Source organism: Polistes fuscatus, unplaced genomic scaffold, assembly GCF_010416935.1.
Source record: "Polistes fuscatus isolate 324 unplaced genomic scaffold, CU_Pfus_HIC Scaffold17, whole genome shotgun sequence".
Lineage (NCBI taxonomy): Eukaryota > Metazoa > Arthropoda > Insecta > Hymenoptera > Vespidae > Polistes > Polistes fuscatus.
This window is the reverse complement of record NW_025113075.1, coordinates 1,130,834-1,152,788: the sequence shown is the minus strand read 5'-3', so window position 1 is coordinate 1,152,788 and position 21,955 is coordinate 1,130,834. Positions and strand designations below refer to the sequence as shown.

At 34.7% G+C, this 21,955-nt stretch overlaps 1 protein-coding gene across 7 annotated transcripts in view; it reads right to left on the bottom strand.

Annotated features, from left to right (window-relative positions):
• Positions 1–21,955, bottom strand: part of LOC122515038 (zeta-sarcoglycan-like) — a 186,302-nt gene that overhangs the window by 1,474 nt on the left and 162,873 nt on the right. For all 7 annotated transcript variants that reach the window (XM_043632172.1, XM_043632174.1, XM_043632173.1 and 4 more), the window contains 3 exons: positions 11,404–11,692; positions 1,198–1,387; positions 39–231 (listed from right to left, as the gene is read on the bottom strand). In XM_043632172.1, coding sequence (XP_043488107.1) covers positions 39–231; positions 1,198–1,387; positions 11,404–11,692 — 672 coding nt within the window. The remainder of the gene's footprint in view (positions 1–38; positions 232–1,197; positions 1,388–11,403; positions 11,693–21,955) is intronic.

The window sequence follows — 21,955 nt, the reverse complement described above, 5'->3', positions numbered from 1 at the left end:
ATTGGTTTATATTGATGATGAAGGATCGATAGAATTACCTGAGACCCCGGCCAGATTCTCCTCTAACTAATGGTGTCTGTACGCTACCCTGGAAAACGGCACCACCATCCCCGGTTACTTTTAACATGTCTGCTCCTACCAATACTTGTTCTCTATTGGCTGAAAACAGTACTCCTCCTCGTGGATCGGTTATTCGGAAGCCCTTTGAAATGCAATCGAACCGGTCCTCACCTGAAATTATATCAGAAGTGTTAAACATGTTCCATCTTTGTTAAAAAGTATTGCCAACTCTGAACACCATAACATTTTTTCAATACTTTTAGGAATAGGACTCCTGACTTATAATACATACACGTAGTTTTGGATTATACTAATTTTACGGAAAATTTTGAGCGTGGGAAAATACGCGGTGCGTTTTAGTATGTTAATATTTCGTAAATTTACATTTACGGTTCTTTCATTTAGCGAGATAAAACTTTTCATTTTATTTTATTTTTCATACACCCTTTGACTCGCTGAGCGACAATTTACAAAAAATATACCTCCATTGCAAAAAGTTATATGTAAATATCTTAACTCTTTGAAGCTTGCAATTAAAAAATATATATATATAAATAATACCTCGTGTTATATAAAGCATGCAACGTTAGTTCTTACCAAAAGTAACAAAGAAAGTTTATTTTAATTATCAAGAAAAATTTACATTAACGTCGAATGAATGAAATAAATAAAAATAAAAGAAAAAAAAAAAAGAGAGAGAGAGAGAGAGAGAAAATTAAATGCAACAAGTTTCGAGTAATTTTAATTTTTACGAGCCGGTATAAAAAATATTTTTTAACACCTGGAACACAGTACCGTACTTCAAAGAATGAAATGAAACGTTCTTCATTTACGTTCAAAAAATATTAAAAATAATAATACTATCGAAGTACGCGGGAATACAAATTTTCACGTCAAAATATGTAATATTAAAAATAAAAACTAAATCATAACCTATATATTTTATTTCATACAAATTTTAATTTTTCCATTGTCAACGTTTAAGACAAATGAATTAATTAATTAATCCATAGCTTCAAATTGAAATTTCCAAATATAGGTAACGTTAAATATTAACATTCGAATTTGCATAAATGATATATTAATCATAGTTTCATACCTCAACGTGTATAAAACGTATCATTATCTTTTCCTTACCAACGGTTAATCTCGCTAACAATCGACCATCATGCGACCTAGCCGTGGCCGTAAAATTGCTCCAGGATTCCAGTACCAGATTTTCACCTTTTCGAGACTTAAGGTTTGAGGCCACGAGGGTGTCTAGAATAGCGGCCTGACCTCTTAGCTCAATCCCCCCGGGCACCACTTTTAGCGAGCCGATACCCTCCTGAAAGAAGAGGAAATGACTGTCAGTGAAAGAAACGGACTATCGAACTTTTCTTCGGGACGAAAACGTCGATAAAAATCCTTTACCCTTCTCATCTTCCTCTTTCTACCTACCTCCCCTCCCCATTACCCCCCTGTCCCCTTCTCTTTCCATCGATATCCGCTATTTTCCTTGCGGAACGTTCGCATTGTACGCGTATTATGCACGCAAAAAAAGAAGAAAAAAAAAGAAAAGAAAAGAAAGTAAGAGAAAAAGTATAGAGGGAGGACATAGGAATAAAAAATATTTTCAATTCGAAATAAGGAATTGCATCGCGTGATAATGTCAAGTATGTATCTTGTATAATAAAATGGTCTAGCATTTGGTATTCCTAGAGCTTTGTAAGCATGCAATAGCTATCTGCCTCTTATCGTTCTCGAACCTTTCAATAATAAATCCAGTGATGAGCCACGTGCACCCTATACGCTGTAGGGGGTCTCTATTGTGTCTACGCTGGCACCTACCACCACCACAACTACACCACCACCGCTATTACTATTGCTACCGCCACCGTCGCTTGAAATATCTCGTGTAATATTGGAAAATCGGCGTAGGCAGAATTTTATTTCCACGAGGTTCGTCTACCTCCAGATCGTTGAATATAGATCGAAAAAAAAAAGGTATACGAGGGAGAGAGAGAGAGAGTTGAAAAACCTATCGTTTATTTAATCTTTGATCCTAACTCCTAAAAGGCCAAATTTATCTTCTTATTTTTTTTTAATATAATATATATATTTAATTCCGTCGATTATTGAAAATTTAATCTAATTTATTTGAAAATAAAACGCAGAGTACTTTCGTTCGTTCGATCGTTTGCTCTTTTTTCCCTTTTACTTTTATATTTTTTGTTTGATTCCCTATAATGATTTTTATCTTCATCCCATTTGATTGATTTCCAATGATTGGTGGGTACGATCAAAGTAGAATCTATTTGTTATTGCTGTGGAAGAAAAGAAAGAAGTTTTAAACGCGGTTCGTTGGGTAGTAGCCAAAACCTACGATAAATCTAAAACTTCCAACTAATTTTCCTCCGAGGGGTGAGTTTAGGGGCGGCGGCAGCAGGGTGGCGGGGAATAGGAGGAGGATAGGGGGGGCAGAGAGAGCTTGGTTATGCGAGTTCAACGTGCAACGACACACGTTGATTTCAGTTCACAGCGTTGATGAATTTTTAATGGCAAGGAAAACGTGCAAGAACTCGTTAAAATGAATTGCGTAATCGTTTCGACTTAAGCTAACGTCATAGAAAACGTCTTTTTAAAGTGCTAAACTCGAAGGCTTTGCTTTCAGAGTACTTTGAAATCTTCAAAAGAGGGGGATAAAATAGATCGATAGTCGTATTATTCATTTTTTTCTTTCTTTCTTTACTTTACTTTCTTTTTGTTGTATTGTCGTTGTCGTTGTGTTGTGTTGAGTTGTGTTGTGTTGTGCTGTTGTATGTTGCAGATACTCTTTCAAAAGCAGCACCCAACTTCGATCCGATTGAACGTCATTGTGGTCGCAGAAGGTTTTCATAGTATTGCCAATAGATTAGCCAAATCGTTTGGAAAACGATACGATCATTGTACCTTCTATTTAAAGGTAAACGTAAACGTTAACATCGATAACGTTCCAGGAATATGATAACTCGTTGTATCGGAGATAACGTTTTATCTCTGCTTATATATATATATTTTATTTTTAATTTGTTTGCTTACTTATTGTTAAGCTTATATTGCAACGTGACCTGCATTCAATTTTAAAGATATTTTTCTTATACGTTTTATTTCATTTATTTTGCAACTTTAATATATACTTATATAAAATATCATTTATATAAGAGTAAAGTTTATGACATTGTATTTTTCTTGCATCTTTTATTACTTCAATATAAAAATCTAGACGAAAATATGAGTAAATTATAGTATGTATAAAGAAGAAAAAGTAATGTAGAAAGACAGGCTATGTTGAAAACCAGATACTTTTTTTTCATTTAACAATCCCGACACGTTGACTGCTACCAAGAGATGAGTCGGAAAAGAATCAATCGTGATATAATTAAATGTTTAAAATACCAAACGACCGGTCGTAGGATATCGCATAAAAACTTCATAAAAAACCATCCGATTCTTTCTTTTTTCCATGTACATGGTGTACTTTATAACAGTACGCTAATATGAAATTTTAATCGTACGGGATTATAGGAAAACTAACGTTACTCTTTCTTTTTTAATTTGTTTTTTCTTTTTTCCTTTTCAGTTCATTTTTCTTTTTCCTCTCACTCGTTTTCATCCATCCAGACGATAATAGATTATTCATCCGAGAGAGAAAGAGAGAAAGAGAGAGAAAGAGAGAGAGTGATGTACGTATCTGACGATGAATAAAGATCCTAAACTCTCGTAATAAGATTAATAACTATGACCGGTATTATTCGTATAACGTCAAAGTGTGTTCGAAGTATTGTTAAATTAAAAGTAACATTTTTATGGTCAATAAAAATTCTTTCCAGTATAATCTATTAATATACTTTTACCGTTAGATTATTCGACGTGACCGATGATTAATGTATTTCACCCGTTTTTTCCACTTTTATAATCACTTCGAAGTATCTCTAAGTCTGATTTGCTTAGAAGCATTTTCTATTTTCGATCTAACGACGAAAAGAAAATGTTTCTTTTTTTATTTTTTCATTTCTCGTATTTCTCATAATACAATTTTCACGATTCGAATATAATTTAAATTCGTCATCGCGCGTTGGAACATCCTGCGATCGTTTAAATTATTCCTATTCTGTAGTACTCGAAGAATATTTCTCGTTCCTCTTGGTGATCGATTTAAATTTATTACCCGTGCGCGTATCTAACGTGTACAGGATAGTTCAAATGAAATGTTACGATATGTTTCTTTTTTTTAATTACCTGTTATTCACTTTGAATACAACATAATTAATACTTTACTCCCATTAAACAAAAATATTTCAATTCATTTACTTATAGATAATTGTCACTTAAACAAAATATCTATCGCACACTTTCAAATTAATATACCCCCTCTATAATTTATTTCAATACTTAAATAAAATATAAACCAAGCTTTAATAAAAAGAAAATATTTCAAACACACCTGTCATTCAATTCGATGAGAAAATTATACTAATTCTATCGCTCCAAAAAAAAAAGAAAAAAAAGAAACTACGAACCAACCCTTCTAACCCTACAACGACAAAAAATCACTTACAAAAATACATAAATTCCTTTTTACTATTACAAATTGGTCTATAACGAATATAAAAAAAAGCAAAAGTAGAAAAGCAAAAGAAATTCAATATGCATATAAATATCTAGAGAAAAACAATTTGATAACACTTGATATGAACGATCCTGTACGTATGCACATAAACATATATACATCCGCATCAATATACCTAGATATTATAATACACGAATAGATATGTATATTCAGAGGCGTCCGGTGTGGTGCAAGGTTGTCGTTGGTGGCACGGGCATTGCTCCAATTTCTCCCCTTCGATATCACCAGAAATGCGGAAACACGATTCGACGGTGAAGCATACGTGTAGGAGGAGCTCCTAACTTCCCCCTCTCTCTCTCTCTCTCTCACTCACTCACACTATCTCACTCTTTCTATTTCAGGACGTAGAGGACGTAATGAAATCCAAATAACACCACCCCCCTTCATCCCCTTCCCTTCACTCTCACCTACGCTTTTACCTTTTCCCCCCTCCGACTACCCCCGTCGACCTACCCCCTTTCCCTGTTTCTACCGTCTACCCTTGCCCCTGCTACTACCCCATGATACTACCCCCTACAAGCGTATATCATCGTAACGACGCCCCCGGACGTTAGTCGGCTGCTCGCCGTCCATAAATTAATACAAAGCGCGTTATTTACAAGGATTATAAGAGCATTTCGTTTTCACGCCCTAGCCCTTACGATAGATCCTAGATAGGTAGGGCGCTTAACTACTTTTAACTATTCTTTTGTTTTACCTATCCTACATCTAGATAACATGTTTATACATTTTTATTCGAGGTTTAATCTTACACTAGAATATTCTCTGTATTTAACATTATTTTTAATCGATAAACGATTGTGGTATGGTTCTAACAAGTTCGTAACGATGTACATAAATAAATAATTAATTTTATTATAAAAAACAAAACTGGTGAATAATACAATAAGGTTAAATAAAATACTTTAAAACAAATGACACTTTAATCTTAACCAAAGTAAAGATTTTTCTAGTTATTGTCGTTTGTTATCGTTATTACACGCGTAAGAAGAATAGGAAGAGAGAGAGAGAGAGAGAAAAGGGAGAAGGTGAAAGAATAGTCTTATCAAGAATAGAAATGTAAAAGCATGCGCGAACTACTACTACACGGGTAGGAAAAGGGTTTTCGCAGGAAAGTACGACACGTTGGATGCTCGTTTAAACGCGCGTGTTTTCTACGTGTGCTGTGCTTACACGGGCAGATACCTGAATGCAAAAGCATACCCTTGCGTACTGCTAATTACACGTATGTATGCATGCGGTACGTAGACCGATGCTAATGTACCTACCTACCTACCAACCTACCTCACGTAATTATCCTGAGCTGGACGAAACTTGCCCAACTCTCCTAGCGACTAAGGTAATCTGACTCAAAACGTACTGTCATCGCCCTACGGAAAACGACCTCCCACCTTCTTCATCACACACATACAAATATACAACCCATATCCTTTGCCCTATCATCATTATCGTCATCTTTATTCCCTTGAACCCTGTAGTATTCTAATTTCGTCTTGTTTCACGAGTTTCCTAGCTTCTGATACGAATTATCGATCGGATCGGTTTTAGATAAAACAAAAATCGAAGCACGCGAGTGTACATCGAAAAAATAAGGAATTAACTTATGGAACAACCTAATGTAACAAATAATAAATCGAACAAGATTCCATCTAGTGAATTTGGATGTTATAGAAAAAATCAAATAAAATAAAAAATTACTAAAAAACGAAGTAGAATAATAAAAAAGAAGAAAAAGAAAATGTGTGTGTGTGTGTGGGGCACGACTTGCAACGAGCTCATTCATCGCAGGATAGATCTCTTAAAAAAAATAACGAGCTGCCTGGTGACGGGACTGGCGTCACTACCGGCTACTGTTTTTTCTTGCCTTATTTATAACATATACTTTTATCACTTTATATATATAAACAAATATATAGAAAAAGATGTATATAATGATATATATATATATATATTTGTGCTAATGGTAACAATTATATAAAGCCGACTAGAAGAGTCAGCGTGCCCGAAGGGCATCATTAATGTCTCCGAGTCTGATTTTCTCTTATAACGTTGCACTCCTTCCTACTTTTCTATCCTCCTTCATCTTCCCCTTCTCTTTCCTTCATCTTTTCCCTTTTTCTTCGTTTCTCGTTTTTTTTATACGTCATCTCATCCAACTCCTAACTTTATCTTCGTATTGCCACTCTCGTCCGTTCCTGGCACAATAATTTATCGTACGTTTCGTTCTCTAATTACTTTTTGCCTTCTATCTCGCGTAACTCAAAACGACGAATGACGATGATAGTACTGGTGGTGGTGTTAGTGGTGACGGTGATGGTGGTAAATAAACCAAAAAAAAAAGAGTACTTTTCTTTTTTTTCTTCCCCCTTCGCGAGTTTGTATTTTCACGTCGGTTGCTTAATTACAGCCGTAAAAGTGAAAAGGCTAAAAAGCGAGAATTAAACCAAAGCAACACAAATGCAACGAAGTTATTTTACAATTAAATATCAAAATAATATATACCATTCGATTGTATGGGTAAATATTTGTTATATATATAATGATGATCTAGTTTAAAGTTAAGCAACGATGTGTCACGGTTAATAAACGGATGGGGTGACCAATTCGAAAAAAAGAAAAAAACAACTAAAATCACATACCGTTAACGTAGAGAAAAGTGTTTGATAGTATTGGTTAAGTATGAGAAAGTGAAAAAGTTTAACAAAAATAAAAAACAATATAAATAAAATAAATATCGAATATAAATTCGGAAAAAAGTTAAAAAAAAAATGGAAGAAAGTTTTTTCTTATTAAATCGTTACAGTAAATCTTAGCCGTTGGTGTTAGATGAAAATGTGGTTTAAGAGAAACAACCAAACCCCGGGTCTATGTACGTCCAATCCTGCTAGATATAATCTCGCTGGAAACAATAAACTTGACTTTCTTCGTGTCTCGGAAAACGAGCATGAACAAGAGAGAGAGAGAGAGGGTGAGAGAGGGTGAGGAAGAGTGTGAAGGAAAGGGGCCTATATGTACTAAGCTACTATCACTATACTGCTTACTATACGCTCAAAATTCATGGACCCGTACGTGCTATATTACGCTCGCACTTGGTGGCTAGGTGTTATAATGGATATCCTTTAATACCGTACCTGCCGTACATTTGTACAAGAAGGAAAGAGAGAGAGAGAGACAGGATGAGAACTTGCGTTAGTATGCATATATAATACTTGTAGAAAATTATTGCCCATATGCGTGGTTGCTTGACCATATTACGTAAACTATACTCCATAAAACAATCAAATTCTTGTCTATATAAGAGCTTCTTAATTTTTGTATATTAAAAAAAAAAAAAATAATGATCAATATATTTGATTATTAAGTTGTTACAAATAATTGCGTCGATAGATGATAGAGTAACTGAAAGTAATTCTTGAATTATTGAAAGTAAGTAACGAGTTAATCGAATCATATTTATTACACATTTATAAGAACTTTTCTAAATAAAAATGAAGGATGATTTATTTTTAAATCGCATTTTATAATAATAAGATCATTTAGCGATACGCGTTGATAAAAACATCGATTATCCAAGATTCATTTGATCGTTCGATGATATTATTATAGTCATGTGATACGCGGAGAATGCTGCGGTCTTTAATAACGAATACCCTTCTACTATGGTTTTAATTAATGCCATCATAGGGCGATCCTTTAATCGAGAAAATGATTTAATTTCGTCGAGATATTGCTCCAAGCGAGTTTGAAGTAACGCAGGGGGTTGAAAGGAGAGAAAGAGAGAGACAGGAAGAAGAAAGATAGATAAAGTAAAAGTAAGGGATGGGAGGGGATGGGGGGAGTAAAGGAAGCTTCGAAGATAGAATGGTATAGAATAGTAAAGGGTGAGATAGGTCGGTGGAAAAAGAAGAAGAAGAAGAAGAAAAAAAAGAAGAATAAAAAAAAAAAGAAGGGAGGACGAGACACTCATCAAATATGAATGGATGGAAAAGAATGGTGGATGAAGGCGAAGAGAAGCACGGACGACATAAAATATTTGCTGGCTCGCGGAATGCATTCCAGCCTCCTTCACCCCCTCCTCCTCCTCAACCTCCTTCCCTTCCCTTCCCTTCCCTTCTTTTTTATTTTATTTTTTCTTTTTTCTTTATTCTTTTTTTCTTTTCTCTTTATACTCTACCCTCCTGCCCCTCCTCCTCCTTCTTATTTTCCTTCTTCTTCTTTTTCTTCTTCCTTTTTATTCTTTTCACGCGACCAAGAAAGATGCCTTGCTTAAGATGGGACTATTCGACTATATACTCTACTATACTACACTACAGTAAACTGTAAACTAGAGGCATGTTTTTGTAAAGGAAAAAGAAAAAAGTAATAGAAAGGGCGACATTTTATTTCCAACGTTTTTATCACCGATAATTATGAATTTTATTCAACGATGGTATTACGAATATGTTTTATTGTATATTGTAATTTTATTTGTTTAATATATTGTAATTTTGGTTATTGATTTTGCGACAATCGAACGATGAAAAATTTGAATGATCGATTAAGATAGAAATAAATAAAAGATAAATAATATAATTGTTATATATAATTATTTATATATTTCTTTAATCTAACGCAACGAAATTCATCGATTCTCTCGAAATAGTACCGGCCCATTATCGAATTTATTCGAAATCGAAAGAAACTTACGCGATTTGGCGCAATGATCCTTCGATGGTAGCTAAATTCGTTGAAAATTGAGTATCAATCCGTAAGTAAGAAGTCTACGAGCAGCTAAGAATATCCCATGGGAAATGTAAGCCTCCCCCTACTCCCCTCTCTCACACTCTCTCTCTCTCTCTTTCTCCAGTTTCTTTTTTCTGCTCTTCTTCCTCCACTTATCTTTCCCCAACCTACATTTTTCGAAAGCATTTCTCACACGAGCCTGAATTTTCCGAGTTTTCTTTTACGTTACTCTCGCCATCTTGAATTACCTTGATTTCTCTTATATTTTATAACACCGTTCAAATATTTCACACATCGAGACGTCAATTTTTTCTATCAAACGATTCCTTTCAAATCCTTTCGCAAACGTCACACACGTTCCTTTTCGTTTTTATTTCATACAAATTTCTTCATTTATTATAAAATAAAACAATATTTTGACTGGTTCATGCGTTCCTTTTTCCTATTGAAAATAATAATGATATAAATAATAAAAAATAATTAAATAATTAAATAATATAGAGTAAAGTTGCGAGCACGTTTATAAAATCACGACTGATCGAAGATACGAGGAAATAAATTAATAAGCTATGGTAAATTTATAGAAAAAATAAAAAATAAACGTAATGTTTAAAGAAATAATTATTCTCAAGTATAGCGTAAGAATATTTCATGCTTTTCGCAGTAGTTTAAACGCGTTTACTTTAGCACCACCCCAGGGAATTACGAGTCTCGACTGAGAAGGGTCGGTTAATTATGATTGCTCGAATTAAAGCCCACGTAGGTAGAGTTGAGGAATAAGAAGAACAAAAATAACAAGAAGAAGAAGAAGAAAAAGAAAAAGAAGAAATATGAAAAGAGACGATTTTCTCTGCGTGCCGATATGCCCGCCGTTTCCGGCAATTAAAACGAAAATTATATTCAAACCTGTTAACAACCGTTGGATCTTTTGACCTAAAACACGGCACACCCCATTGTGCCCTGTTTCTTTCTCTAATTATTCACTCTTCCTTTTTTTTCTCTTTCTTTTTTTTTTCGTACGTCAATAGAAAAAAAGAACGAATGAACGAACGATTGCCAATGTTGGTTCGCGATGCGTAACTCTCGTCGACGATTTTCAACCGAAACACCATCCCTCGCGCCTTGAAAAAAAAAAAAGAAAAAAACAAAAACTAGATCGGAGAGAGTAGAAGAAGAAAAGAAAAAAAAGAGAGAAGGAAAGAAGGGGGGTGGGGCAGCAAAAAAAAATTCATCGTTCGCGTCGTTGTAGGAAACAAACGTTGAAATTTTCGGTTGAAATGCAAATTGAAAAGAGACGCAGTTGAACCTCGAGGAATCTCCATTTATAGGACGGTATTTCGGGACATATACAACGGTTGATAACAATACTCGAAATTCGTTCGGGGGAAAAAGTGTGCACATAGATAGAATCGAATCGGTAACTGTAGCTGTAGTAGGCTGGTAGCTGGTAGCTGGTAGATAGGTTGGTACGTACGTACGTGCAAAGTTCGAGTGGTTGAAACACAATGGGAATCCTCGTTCGCACCGATCACGACTGAGGATGCAACGGCCGCGTCGAACGTCAAAAATTAAGATTCGTTATCGAACAAAGGATATTATACGCGCATGCTTGATCTTCTCGAGTGATTGCGATTGCTTTTTATGAATTGAATACTTCAACCACCTTTTATTTCACCTCTCCTTTCTTTTTTTTCTCGTCTATCTATCTATGTCACTTTTTTTGTGCTCAGCTTCTATCTCGAAAAAAGGGAATATCCGTCTTTTTTTATAATTACGAATAATATTGATAATTACGTACACTCGTTTCACAATTTTAACAGGATACTCTAATTTATTTTAGATTTTTGTTTTTGGTGGAGGAAAAAAGAAGAGGAATGAAATATTTTATTTCCGTGGAAACCTTAGTGAAAGAAAATAATTGTCTTGGATTAGAATCGGAGTGAACGAGCTAATACTTTTCGAATACTCACCGAAGTAAATCCCATAACTTTGAGTAACCAGACGGTAAGAGCAAGGTTTAGGATGACGATGATCATCAGAGTGAGGACCAAAGAATATAAACACTTTTTTCTCCAACCGTAGATGCCTAATCTGAATCCACCTTTACAAGTTGTACCGGAAGATGTCCTGTCTTCTAATATAGCACTATTAGTTTTTAAGGATTGAGTTGTACCAATCGTCTGTCTCGTTCCAGTTCGTCGTTGAATACCTTCGGAACTTCCTGCCTCTTCCGACCATCCGCTTTGATTACGGGACATCCTGGAAAATCGATGATTAAAATAGTTCCGTTAGTATCCGTGTAGTATAGTAAACTGACATTCGAATATGAATGAATGGAAACACATGAAAATTAAATCGAAATATTTCGAAAAAACAAATGAAACAATTTTTCACTAACGTGTTTACAAGTTCGCAAGAATATTTCATTATTTTATATACGATTTGATATTCTAATTAGATCTATGATCTTTTTAATATCAATTCGTAATAAGTATCGATTCATTTTAACTATGATTATTTTATAGATGTCGGTAACTGCAAATTGGTTTCACGGTTAAACTTCTTAAAGTTTCAGATAGAGATAGTAGCTTATGTTAGATAGAAAATAGAGTCTAGGATATTAGACCCACAGGTTATGCAAAACAGTTGATATCTTCCCTATTGAATTTGTCCTCGTACATATACAGGGATTCCACAAAATATTCCAACGCTATGACTAACTTTCTGACTTTTCGCGTATCTTTACTCGTATACAAATCATCCAGGTTATTTAGATTTTTCAACGCAATTGAAATAAATTAGCAAAATATTTATCAAAACGAATATTATGACAATGACCGGAGAGTAATTGCTTTATAAACAAGCAAACATACGAAAACCATAAAATAGATCATAAAATTGTTTGAATATTTTCAATAGTCACTGATTAATGCACGCACGTATTATCAAACGAAAACAGTACCTATACTAAACCGACTATGAATAAATAATACTAATAATTATCATCGTACTAAACAGCGATTGTGCATGTTAATGTAAAATCGGATTTACCTCCTAAATTATGACGTATATACCGTAAATAATATACCGTTGATAGTAGACCATTAACAAGATTCGACGGGGAGGGTTAGATTCGAGAAAGTGAAGATTTTACCGGATAATGATAATAATACAATCCCCCTGATCGAAATTTCATCCAGTGATTGACTCGCTAACGATCTAATCATTCGAAAAGCTTTTCACTTCTGGAAAGAAAAATAAAAGCAATGGAAATCAAATTTAAGACCCGTTTGTATTCCTCGAAGAAGAATTTAGTAGGAGGAACGAGCGAGGGTGGGCTACGGGGGTGTAGGTGGGTGTTAAGAGGGAAGATTAGAAATACGGAGAAGCGTGAGAAGTATGGTAGGTGGAAGAGAACTTATGCAAATCTGTCCGCAAAATGCCTGACATTACTTTCCTTCCTAATCCCTCGGTTGGAGTTTCTCGAACGAACAAGCCACCTTCGTTCGCTATTACGCTTTTTTTTTTCTTTCTTTCTTTCTTTCCTTTTTTGTTCTTTTTTCTTTTCTTTTCTTTTTTCCTCGTCATCGCCTCTATTCATCTACCTTCTTTTCTCACCCTCTCTCTCTCTCTCTCTCATTGGCAACTCACCCTTCTTTTTATCTTAGCTCGTTTGTATCTTCGAAAGGAATCGAGCATGGAGAGAAGCTTGCCGTAGGAGGAAAAACTAAAGAGTAAAAAGAATGTAAAAGATAGAAAGAAAGAAAGAAAGAAAGAAAGAAAGAGAGAGAGGAAAGAAAAAGAAAGAGAGAAAACTGAAATATTCAGTCCCCCAACCTTCGCGATAATTATGCCTCTCGTGGTAGTAAAGAGCCCGGTCTACCTGAAATTAAAAGCACCGAAGATAAACTCTCCCGGGGAAAGGATTCGCAGTATGGTACTTTGGTTAGGTACCATGCTAGTTTTTCCTGCCAATGCCGTGCTGCCACTATTACCTTACAAGGGAATATATATATATATACATATACACTAACGCTTCTCTGCCCTACGAATTTTTCTTCTTATTTTTGGTTGTTTTTGTTTCTTATACCAAAGACCGAAGTCTCCAAGAAAAAAATGTGAAAACGAGCACGGTACCGTTTTGCTACCCCACCCCCTCTCCTCCTCCTCCTCCTGTTTTATTTTTTCTTTCTTTTACCTTTTACTTTCGAGCAAATCGTGCCGCTGATTAAGAACTCGAGAAAAGACTGAAAAAAGAAAGATAGAAAGAAAGAAAAAAACAAGGAGACGGAAAAGAAAAGAACAAAAAAAAGAGGATAGAAATAGAAAAGGTAAAACACGAAGGTTAAAAAAAAAAAAATAGAAAAAAAAGGAGGAAAAAGGTAAAAGAAAAATGCCAAGAGCTTGATGTTTCATTATTCAACGTTAGCGTTAAACGTTCGAAACGTTTTCTTCTCTATTTGCATTTTTCCACCAACTCTCTCTCTCTCTCCTCCTTTTTTCTCTTTCTTTTCTTTTTCATACTCTAACAACCCCCTTCCACCCCACCACCGTTGCGACCCCCGTTCTTTCCCCCACTCATTTCCGTTCTCCTCTGGGGGAAGTCTTCGCGTCCTCGAAAAGAGATTTCTTTTCGCGTCTGCTTACGGGGGAGGGAGCAGGGGGCAGGGGGGGTTAAAAAAAAGGCCTCCGGGGAAATTGGAAAAAGCTTTTCCGAAAATTTCCTTTACGATATCATAAATTTGGATTAAAACGTAATCAGCATATTTACGCGTGTCTATGGTGTAAACTAAAATTCTAGGAGCAGGGGGAGGGGGGGGGAAAACATGAATTTATTTCACGCCAACCCTTTTCTATCCTATTACATATTTCTCGTTAAAGGTTAAATCGGTATCCTATGTGTTTTTTTCTCTCATCGACTTTGAAAAACACCATCCATCTGTTGAACGGTATATTAATATAATTTCTTTTATTTTTCATAATAAATCTAATTATCTATTATAGATTTGTCGGGTTAATTGTTTCATAATGATATCTCGATTGAAATGTAATAAACGTTAATAGATTTTGACGATTATTAATCGAAAGAAATGGAAGTAGAGTAAATTGTTAATTTATCAATTAACTATTATAGCAATTATTTACCCCCCCCCCCGCAAAAAATAAAATCTTATTAACGATTATTCTCTTATTGTATAATTTTTCTTCGAAATAAATATTCTTTATATTAGTCGCGTTAATTAGTCACAAATTAATACGAATTAAAATATAACGAGCGTGTTTACGATATAAACCAAGAGGATCGGGGTAGGGGGTGGGGGGCGGATTTCGAACTTCCCGAACGCGTACGAATTATGTATTTCTTTTTTTTTTGCTCTTGTTGAAGGCATCGATCTAAAAAAATATAAACAAAAAAAGGACGGGACAAAAACAAAAAAAAAAAGACGAAACGTTGCGATCGTTGGAAACATATCGATCGTCGATATTATTCAATTATTTTTCTTTTTTCATTGATCTTTTTTTCTTTATTGTTCAGATAAATCCAATTTGCGCAGGTAAGATTAATTAATGAACAAATTTAAATCCTCGTAGAGGTACGCTTGTTTTCCATGTACCTACATTTCCGCACGTTCGAATGAATAATGTACCTAGCAGGTACGTACAAGTTGAAACGAGTAAGTAGCAAGTAACGAAGAGGTAGAATGAAAAAGTTACGTGTTGGTTTAACCGCGCACGAAATCATCATTGTATACTTAAAACCCTGTTTAAATCCCTTAAGAGCGTCCGACGTGGTACGTGGAAACTCGACTCATCTTCTCCCACCCTTTTATTCACTCTTCTCTGATGCCCCCTCCCCCTTTTCACTATTACAGCTTTTATTCCGTTACCCTTTTCCTCCCCCCCCTCCCTTATTCCCGTTAAACTATATCTCTTTTCTCTATCCTTCTTTCTAACAACACGCACGTTTTTACATCAACGAAAAGTTAAAACCTTCATTTTTCGTTGTTAATGCATCGGAAGTTCTGCTTAACCTGGTTTCACCTTAAACACGTTGATCGTATATTCGATAAATTTACGTAACATCGAGGAACGTTAATTAAAATATTATTTTCCTCTACTATTATTATTATTATTATTATTATTATTATTATTATTATTATTATTATTAATATTATTCGTAGGGAAAACTGACATTTTCGGAGAATAATAATGCATCGGTGAACGTTGTTGATGATGATTATGATGATAATAATCGGTAATATTCAGAATGGTCGTCTACTTGGCGCCTCAATAAACGACCATAAACACGCGACTGTTGAATTGAACTTTCGATTAATCCTACGATTCATTGATCCAAAAGACGCACGCTCCAAACTTGCATACACGTAAAGGAATAATTTCACACAACACCTTGCGTTCTAACATTTCTCAACCATTAGCACAACCACTACGATGACCTGGAAGATAACGATTTGTAGTCACGATAACTTGAAGCATAATAAAAGTAAAGAAGATAAAGAAAAACATGGATTAGGGGAAGAAAAAAGTTAACTATTCACACGGATGAAAGAATAAGAATAAGAATAAGAAGAAGAAGAAAAAGCTATTTGTTAAAACGTTCATATAATTTACCCCGTGGCTTCAACTACGATGGTACTTTAATAAAATTATACGCTTAGCCGTACCTTACTTAAATTGCAAATGAATTTCCAAGCAAAGTGGACAATTTTTCTCTTAGCTTGTACAATATTTTTTGTTGATTCTTTTGTTTTTTATTTTTTTTTTTTACAAAATTACAAGTATAATGTTTTGAAGTATTTGAAGTAATTGAAATATTCGATGAATTTTTATTTTAGGTTCTTATGTATTTCATATTAAAATTGGAATATGTATCTGTGCACGCGTGCGTGTGTGTGTAATTTGATTAGAAGGTGAAATTTGCAAGAGTAATTAGATTGAGGTAATTTCTTTTGGCATGGAAACCCCATACTTAAGATGAGATGGATATGGGTTCATAAAGGAAAGGAAAATCTAACATTCAACACGTACAAGTTTCCTGTCATTTGTATGTCAGTAGATATTGCTTACGCTTATGTAATACTGTATTCCAAGCTTATACCGTCTGCCATCGAATACCTTGTTGCACGCGTTTGATTCGAGTTTCAAGCGAGTATAACTCGGTCTTATAACCAACAGCTAGTATTATGGCTACCATTGTTCGCTATTATTTCGCATTCAATGTTGTTGGAAAATCGTGTCTGCGAAGCAAATATTCCTATTTGTTTTCAACCTTTGTTAACCATTATATATCAAGACTCTTGCTTGGGTATCCTAATACCAAAAATATGCAATTGACTTTACATTCTCGTATTTAGTTACCCAACAAATCATAATTTTATATCAAAGTTATTCCAATTTATGAGTTTGTATAAAAAGAACACTTGTTTTATGATCCTTATTGCAACATTTATAAAATATAATCTATCTCCAATCAATCCCCGTACTTTTTGCCAAAATGCCAAAATTTATTCAATTATTTTAATTGGAATATAATCAAGAAATAAGATTCTTATTTAATTAACTCTTTATCCCTATGAAAGAACGAAAAGATGATGTTTAAATGATCGTAGTATTGTGGTGAGTTGGTAGGGGTAGTCGAATCAAAGATTCATCGTTTCTTTGCTCGTTTTCGATCGAGGAAGAGCTTAAGTGAGGGCAGAAGGGAAAGGGAGGGAGGGGGATAGTATCCCAACAAAACGATCTAACAAATGGGAGTAACATTTTCAGGATACTTGGATATTTTAAACCGAACTGTTACTTCTTTTCCTTCTTTCTCAATTCGAGAAAGAAAGAAATAAAGAAAGAGAAAGAGATAGAAGAAGGAGATAGAGAAAATCTATTTGGTGAAAGTTGTTCAAGCGAAAACTACGAATCGAGGAGGCACCTAAATAGAAACTTTCTCGATTGCATCATTAAAAGGAAATAAACAAGCATCGTGTATTCTATTTTCCTTCGGCAAATAAATACACATCCATCGAAGAACTGGAAAGACAAGAATTTAAGAAGAAGAAGAAGAAGAAGAAGAAAAAGAAGAAGATAAAAAAGAAAAGATCAACTAAAAATCTAAATCATTTGATAACGAAGAAAAAAACGAGTTCTAAACTTTATCTTTATCATCCGTGCAATATTTTTCAACAACAAATGATATACAATTTTCCTAAGTTACCCCAACGATCCGAGAAAACTTTTGTAGACTTTGCCTAATGACCTAATAAAAAGAACAACAACAACAACAACCGAGACTGCGCAACCCTTTCAGACGGGAAACTACTCGAGAAAAAGGGGTTTGGAGTGTTCCTCGAGAATTTATCAAAGAGAAAAAAATATGGAAAACTAGAAATATAATATGAGATAGTAAAGGGAGTTAGTATTTCAAAGACACGCGAACGAGTTCATTTTACAAAATCTTCGTAACTTGTGTGTTTCTTGCGTTAGAAAAAGTTTAGATTAGTTGTTGGTTTGAAAAAAATACAATTCCGTGTTTCCTTAGATACTAATTAAACGTTAGCACATCTAAAGTATATTAAATATGAACGAATAATGGATAATCGTTGTTTAAAACATTTTCGAGAAGTCATCAAATTCGAATCAATTTATACGAAAAAAGAAATAATTTAATGCGAATCCTTTTTGAATAGACTACACCCCCCACCCCCTACTTGTTCTTTCCTTCTTTTCTTTTTCTTCTACGACCTATTTTGATATATTTCACGTCTCCCTTCTTTCCCGTTTTATTTTTTCATTTTCTTTCTCACTTTCCTTGAAGCCTTTCACACGTTGAATAGAACGGAACGGAAATTGCTCGGTAATTTCCATGAAAAATGCCAGAGGTTTACAATACGACTATTCGAAGGCCATCCTCGTTCCCGTTTTGTTGGGGACGTGTGCCACGGAAATTACATCCTCAACTCCAATCTCCCCCCTACCCTCCGCCCCCCACCCAAGACTAGGACCGACCTTCATTGAGATATAACGACCATGACAAAGTCCTGTTTAAAAGCTAGACAAGTATTACCAAGAATTACCCAAAAGGACTGATACAAGGAATATTTTCATCTTTTCTACCCTCCCAACCCATCTTCTCAACCACCTTCTACCGGTTTCCAACCAACCAACTCTCCCCCACCCCATCTTTAAACAATTCTTCTCATTCTTCCAGTTGCATTTTCAAAACTGTTGAGAATAATTTGACTGTTTTGTTGTCGATGATCGGTGCTAAACGACGTTTCTGTTGCATTTAAAAGAAAAATAAGTAAGGAGGGAAAAGAAGAGAAAAAAAAGAAAGAAAGAAAGAAAGAAAGAAAGATGCGAAGATATTGCTGGGGAAACAAATATCGAGGAAATTACTCGTGCGATGGTTATCGAGTTTACGAGCTGAGAATGGGTTGAACATTTTGTCGATTGCACTCGCTCGTGGAATAAGAGGAAACGACGAGGGTGGTTGCAGTGGTGGTGGTAGTGCTGGTGGTGGGGATGCGGGTGGTGGAATAGAAAGAGGATGTGCAATAGGTGAAGAAGAAAAATCGTGGGACAAGAGCGAAAAGGTAAAATGATTCTGGAGCGCAAGATGTTAAAGGGCTCGATATTTCCCGAGGGAATGGGCAAACCCTTAAGGGTGGTCAGTTATTGGTCGTAGGATTCAATCGAAAGATGAAACGTGCCAACCTCACCATCTTTTTCCTCTTTTTCCTATTATATATAATATAAAAGAATCTACAAATCCCTTTTTTTTTATCCTTCCATTCTTTTTCCTTTATTTTATTTTTTATACGTCAGATCGTAAATCGTGTTACATAACGTAATCGAGAAATAATCATCCGACAAATTAGTTAACGGCAATTTCATCGAATTTTCTTTTTCTTTTTTTTTGTGGAACCACGTATAAACGAAATTTCATTTAACAATCCGTCTAACGCGTAAATTGTTATTATTTTCTACGAATTATAATATAACGTAAAATGAGAGAGAGAGAGAAAGAAATTATTAAACATGGTTCGCGTTCACTTGATTATTGCAAACGGAAACAAAAGATTATCGATTTATCAAAGTTTTCGAAATTGTCCGATTATGAGTTCCCCGAACTTTCATCTTCTATCCTCCATCATCTCTCTATTTCTATGGCAAGAGTTCAAACTTGTCTTAATTTATGCGGGCTACTACTGCTGTTCCTCTTCTATCGGGCACTGTTCTCTTCATTAAGAGCACTAATCCGTGCTAAAAATAAATATACCAGCCATTCTCTCAGTGCTCTACTCTACTCTCCTTCTCTCTTGAAAAGTAGAGTGGTTCAGTTCTTTGCACGAAAACCTGTCTAACGCTTGCGCTCACGTGTTAGGTGTGATAATAAATTTTACGAGAAAGAGAGAGAGAGAGAGAGAGAGAAAATGAGTGGCGAGCGTAAGTAATCAAACGGTGGTACGACAAGTGGACGCTGTGTTCTACCGCATCAACGTTTCGTGAAAATTCACGTCACTGTTTCAACTTAGTTTCCTCTGACTTTCGACAAAATTACACTACGTGTACGTAAACACACTTCTTGTTTAACTTGGTATCTCTGAGTCAAAAAAAAAAAAAAAGAAGAAAAAGAAGAAGAAGAAGAAGAGAAAAAAAAATAACAAAGAAAAATACCGCAGTACAATAAGAAAGAATCTTTTTGAGTATCGTACAGTTCGGATTTGAAATTTCACATTGGAATTTTCACGTGTTTCCCTATCGGTGGGAACTTTATGGATAACCGAAAGAACTAAATTTAGGGTTGATTTTATTCGAAATAGGGATTGTCACCATAGGTTACTATCGGTTGAGCAATAAACGTGATAATAATGACAATAAATCGGATCGTTTCCGATCACTTCCAAAGAGATATGAAAACGGGATTGCTATGGTTATGCTCATACATATCATTTATAATCTATAAATGTTTATTAGCTGACCTGTCTCGGATATCATCTAAAATTTCGAATTTATAGTGGCTTCAATCGAACATTAACGAAAATTAATTATTGTTATTATTAATTATTATTATTATATTCCTGAGTCCTAAATGTAATTATTATAATTTATAATTTTGATTTTTAAGTTAGCCAATAAGTCTGTGAAATAATTGACGTTTTTATTTAAATAGAAACTCTAATTGATTTATTGGCTAACTTAAAAATTTATATCAATGTGTCCTTTTTTTCTAGAAAAATAAATGATTTTTATTAATAATTAAATCCTCTAACAAATATTTTTCTTTTATTATAATTGAACGCGTCGTTTATTATATATTTCGAGGGATTTGAAAATTGAAAATTTGCCGTTATAAATAAGATTTGCTTACACTTTGTAGAACGTAAGCTGGATTTATAATATCTTATTATCGTTGTCCCTTTTAGATAATCCGTACCTTACCCTTTACAATTCTCAGACTGAAAATGGAAGACACGAGGAAAAGGGAAGGGAAAAAGCTGGGTAAACCGTCGTGGAATCGACGTTGTAGAGCTTCTGTCTCTTGGGTCCATTGCACTCTCACTTTGGCTGTTTACCAGAATCACTTCGTGAAATTTCCTACATTTTCGAATCGTTTTTACCTTCACACAACTGTTCTTTATCACGAGTAACAAGTGTATTTTTATCTTTTCTATTTCCTATTTACTATATACAAACAAAAAATGAACGTCTTTAAACTTCGGCAAGAATTTTTTCTTATTATTGCTCAAAAAATCTTCGAAATAATATTATCGTTTTTGACAAAAGAATCAAATTCCAATGTTCCTCATTCGATATCTGTCGTACTCGCACATACAGGAAAAAGTTCAAAAGATTTATTATACATAACTGTTGAATTTATTCATCTGGAAATCTAAAAATACGATTGCGAGATACGACAAAGGGATGAAAGATATCAAAGATGTAAAATGAACAATGGTTCGATAAAAAAAAGAAGAAGAAAAAAAAAAGGTTACAATAACATTAGGATAGGATTCTCGAGTCATAAGAATGAAAGAAATGTTGGGAACTCTGTGGGTCAAGCTAGAAAGACTCCGAGTAAAATGTAGCACTTCGAAGAATTTGTCAAGAAAAAGAAATAGAAAAAGAAAAAGAAAAAACAAGGAATACGAGAAACAGAGAAAGAAAAGGAGAAAAATAGCGAGAGAGAAGTAAAAAGGATTCTCGAGTTAGAGTACCGAAGAAAGAAAGAGTGAGAGAGGGTTGAGAGGGAGAGAGGGAGAGTAAAAGTGACAGAGAAGAAAAAGAAGCAATACGGTGTGCGGCACGTTTCCAGAAGTCAGAAAGGAAATCGGTTTAGCAACCGGAAGGTGTCTTGATCACGTTACCGATCCTATCTCACGGATTACGAGCGATCTTCGACTATTTTTTCCTTGAACGTTAGTCCTCATCTTTCCGAGACCCAACCCCAACTATTTCCAACTTAATACAACTAACCCAACTACTCGGTATCCGTAATCATTATTATTT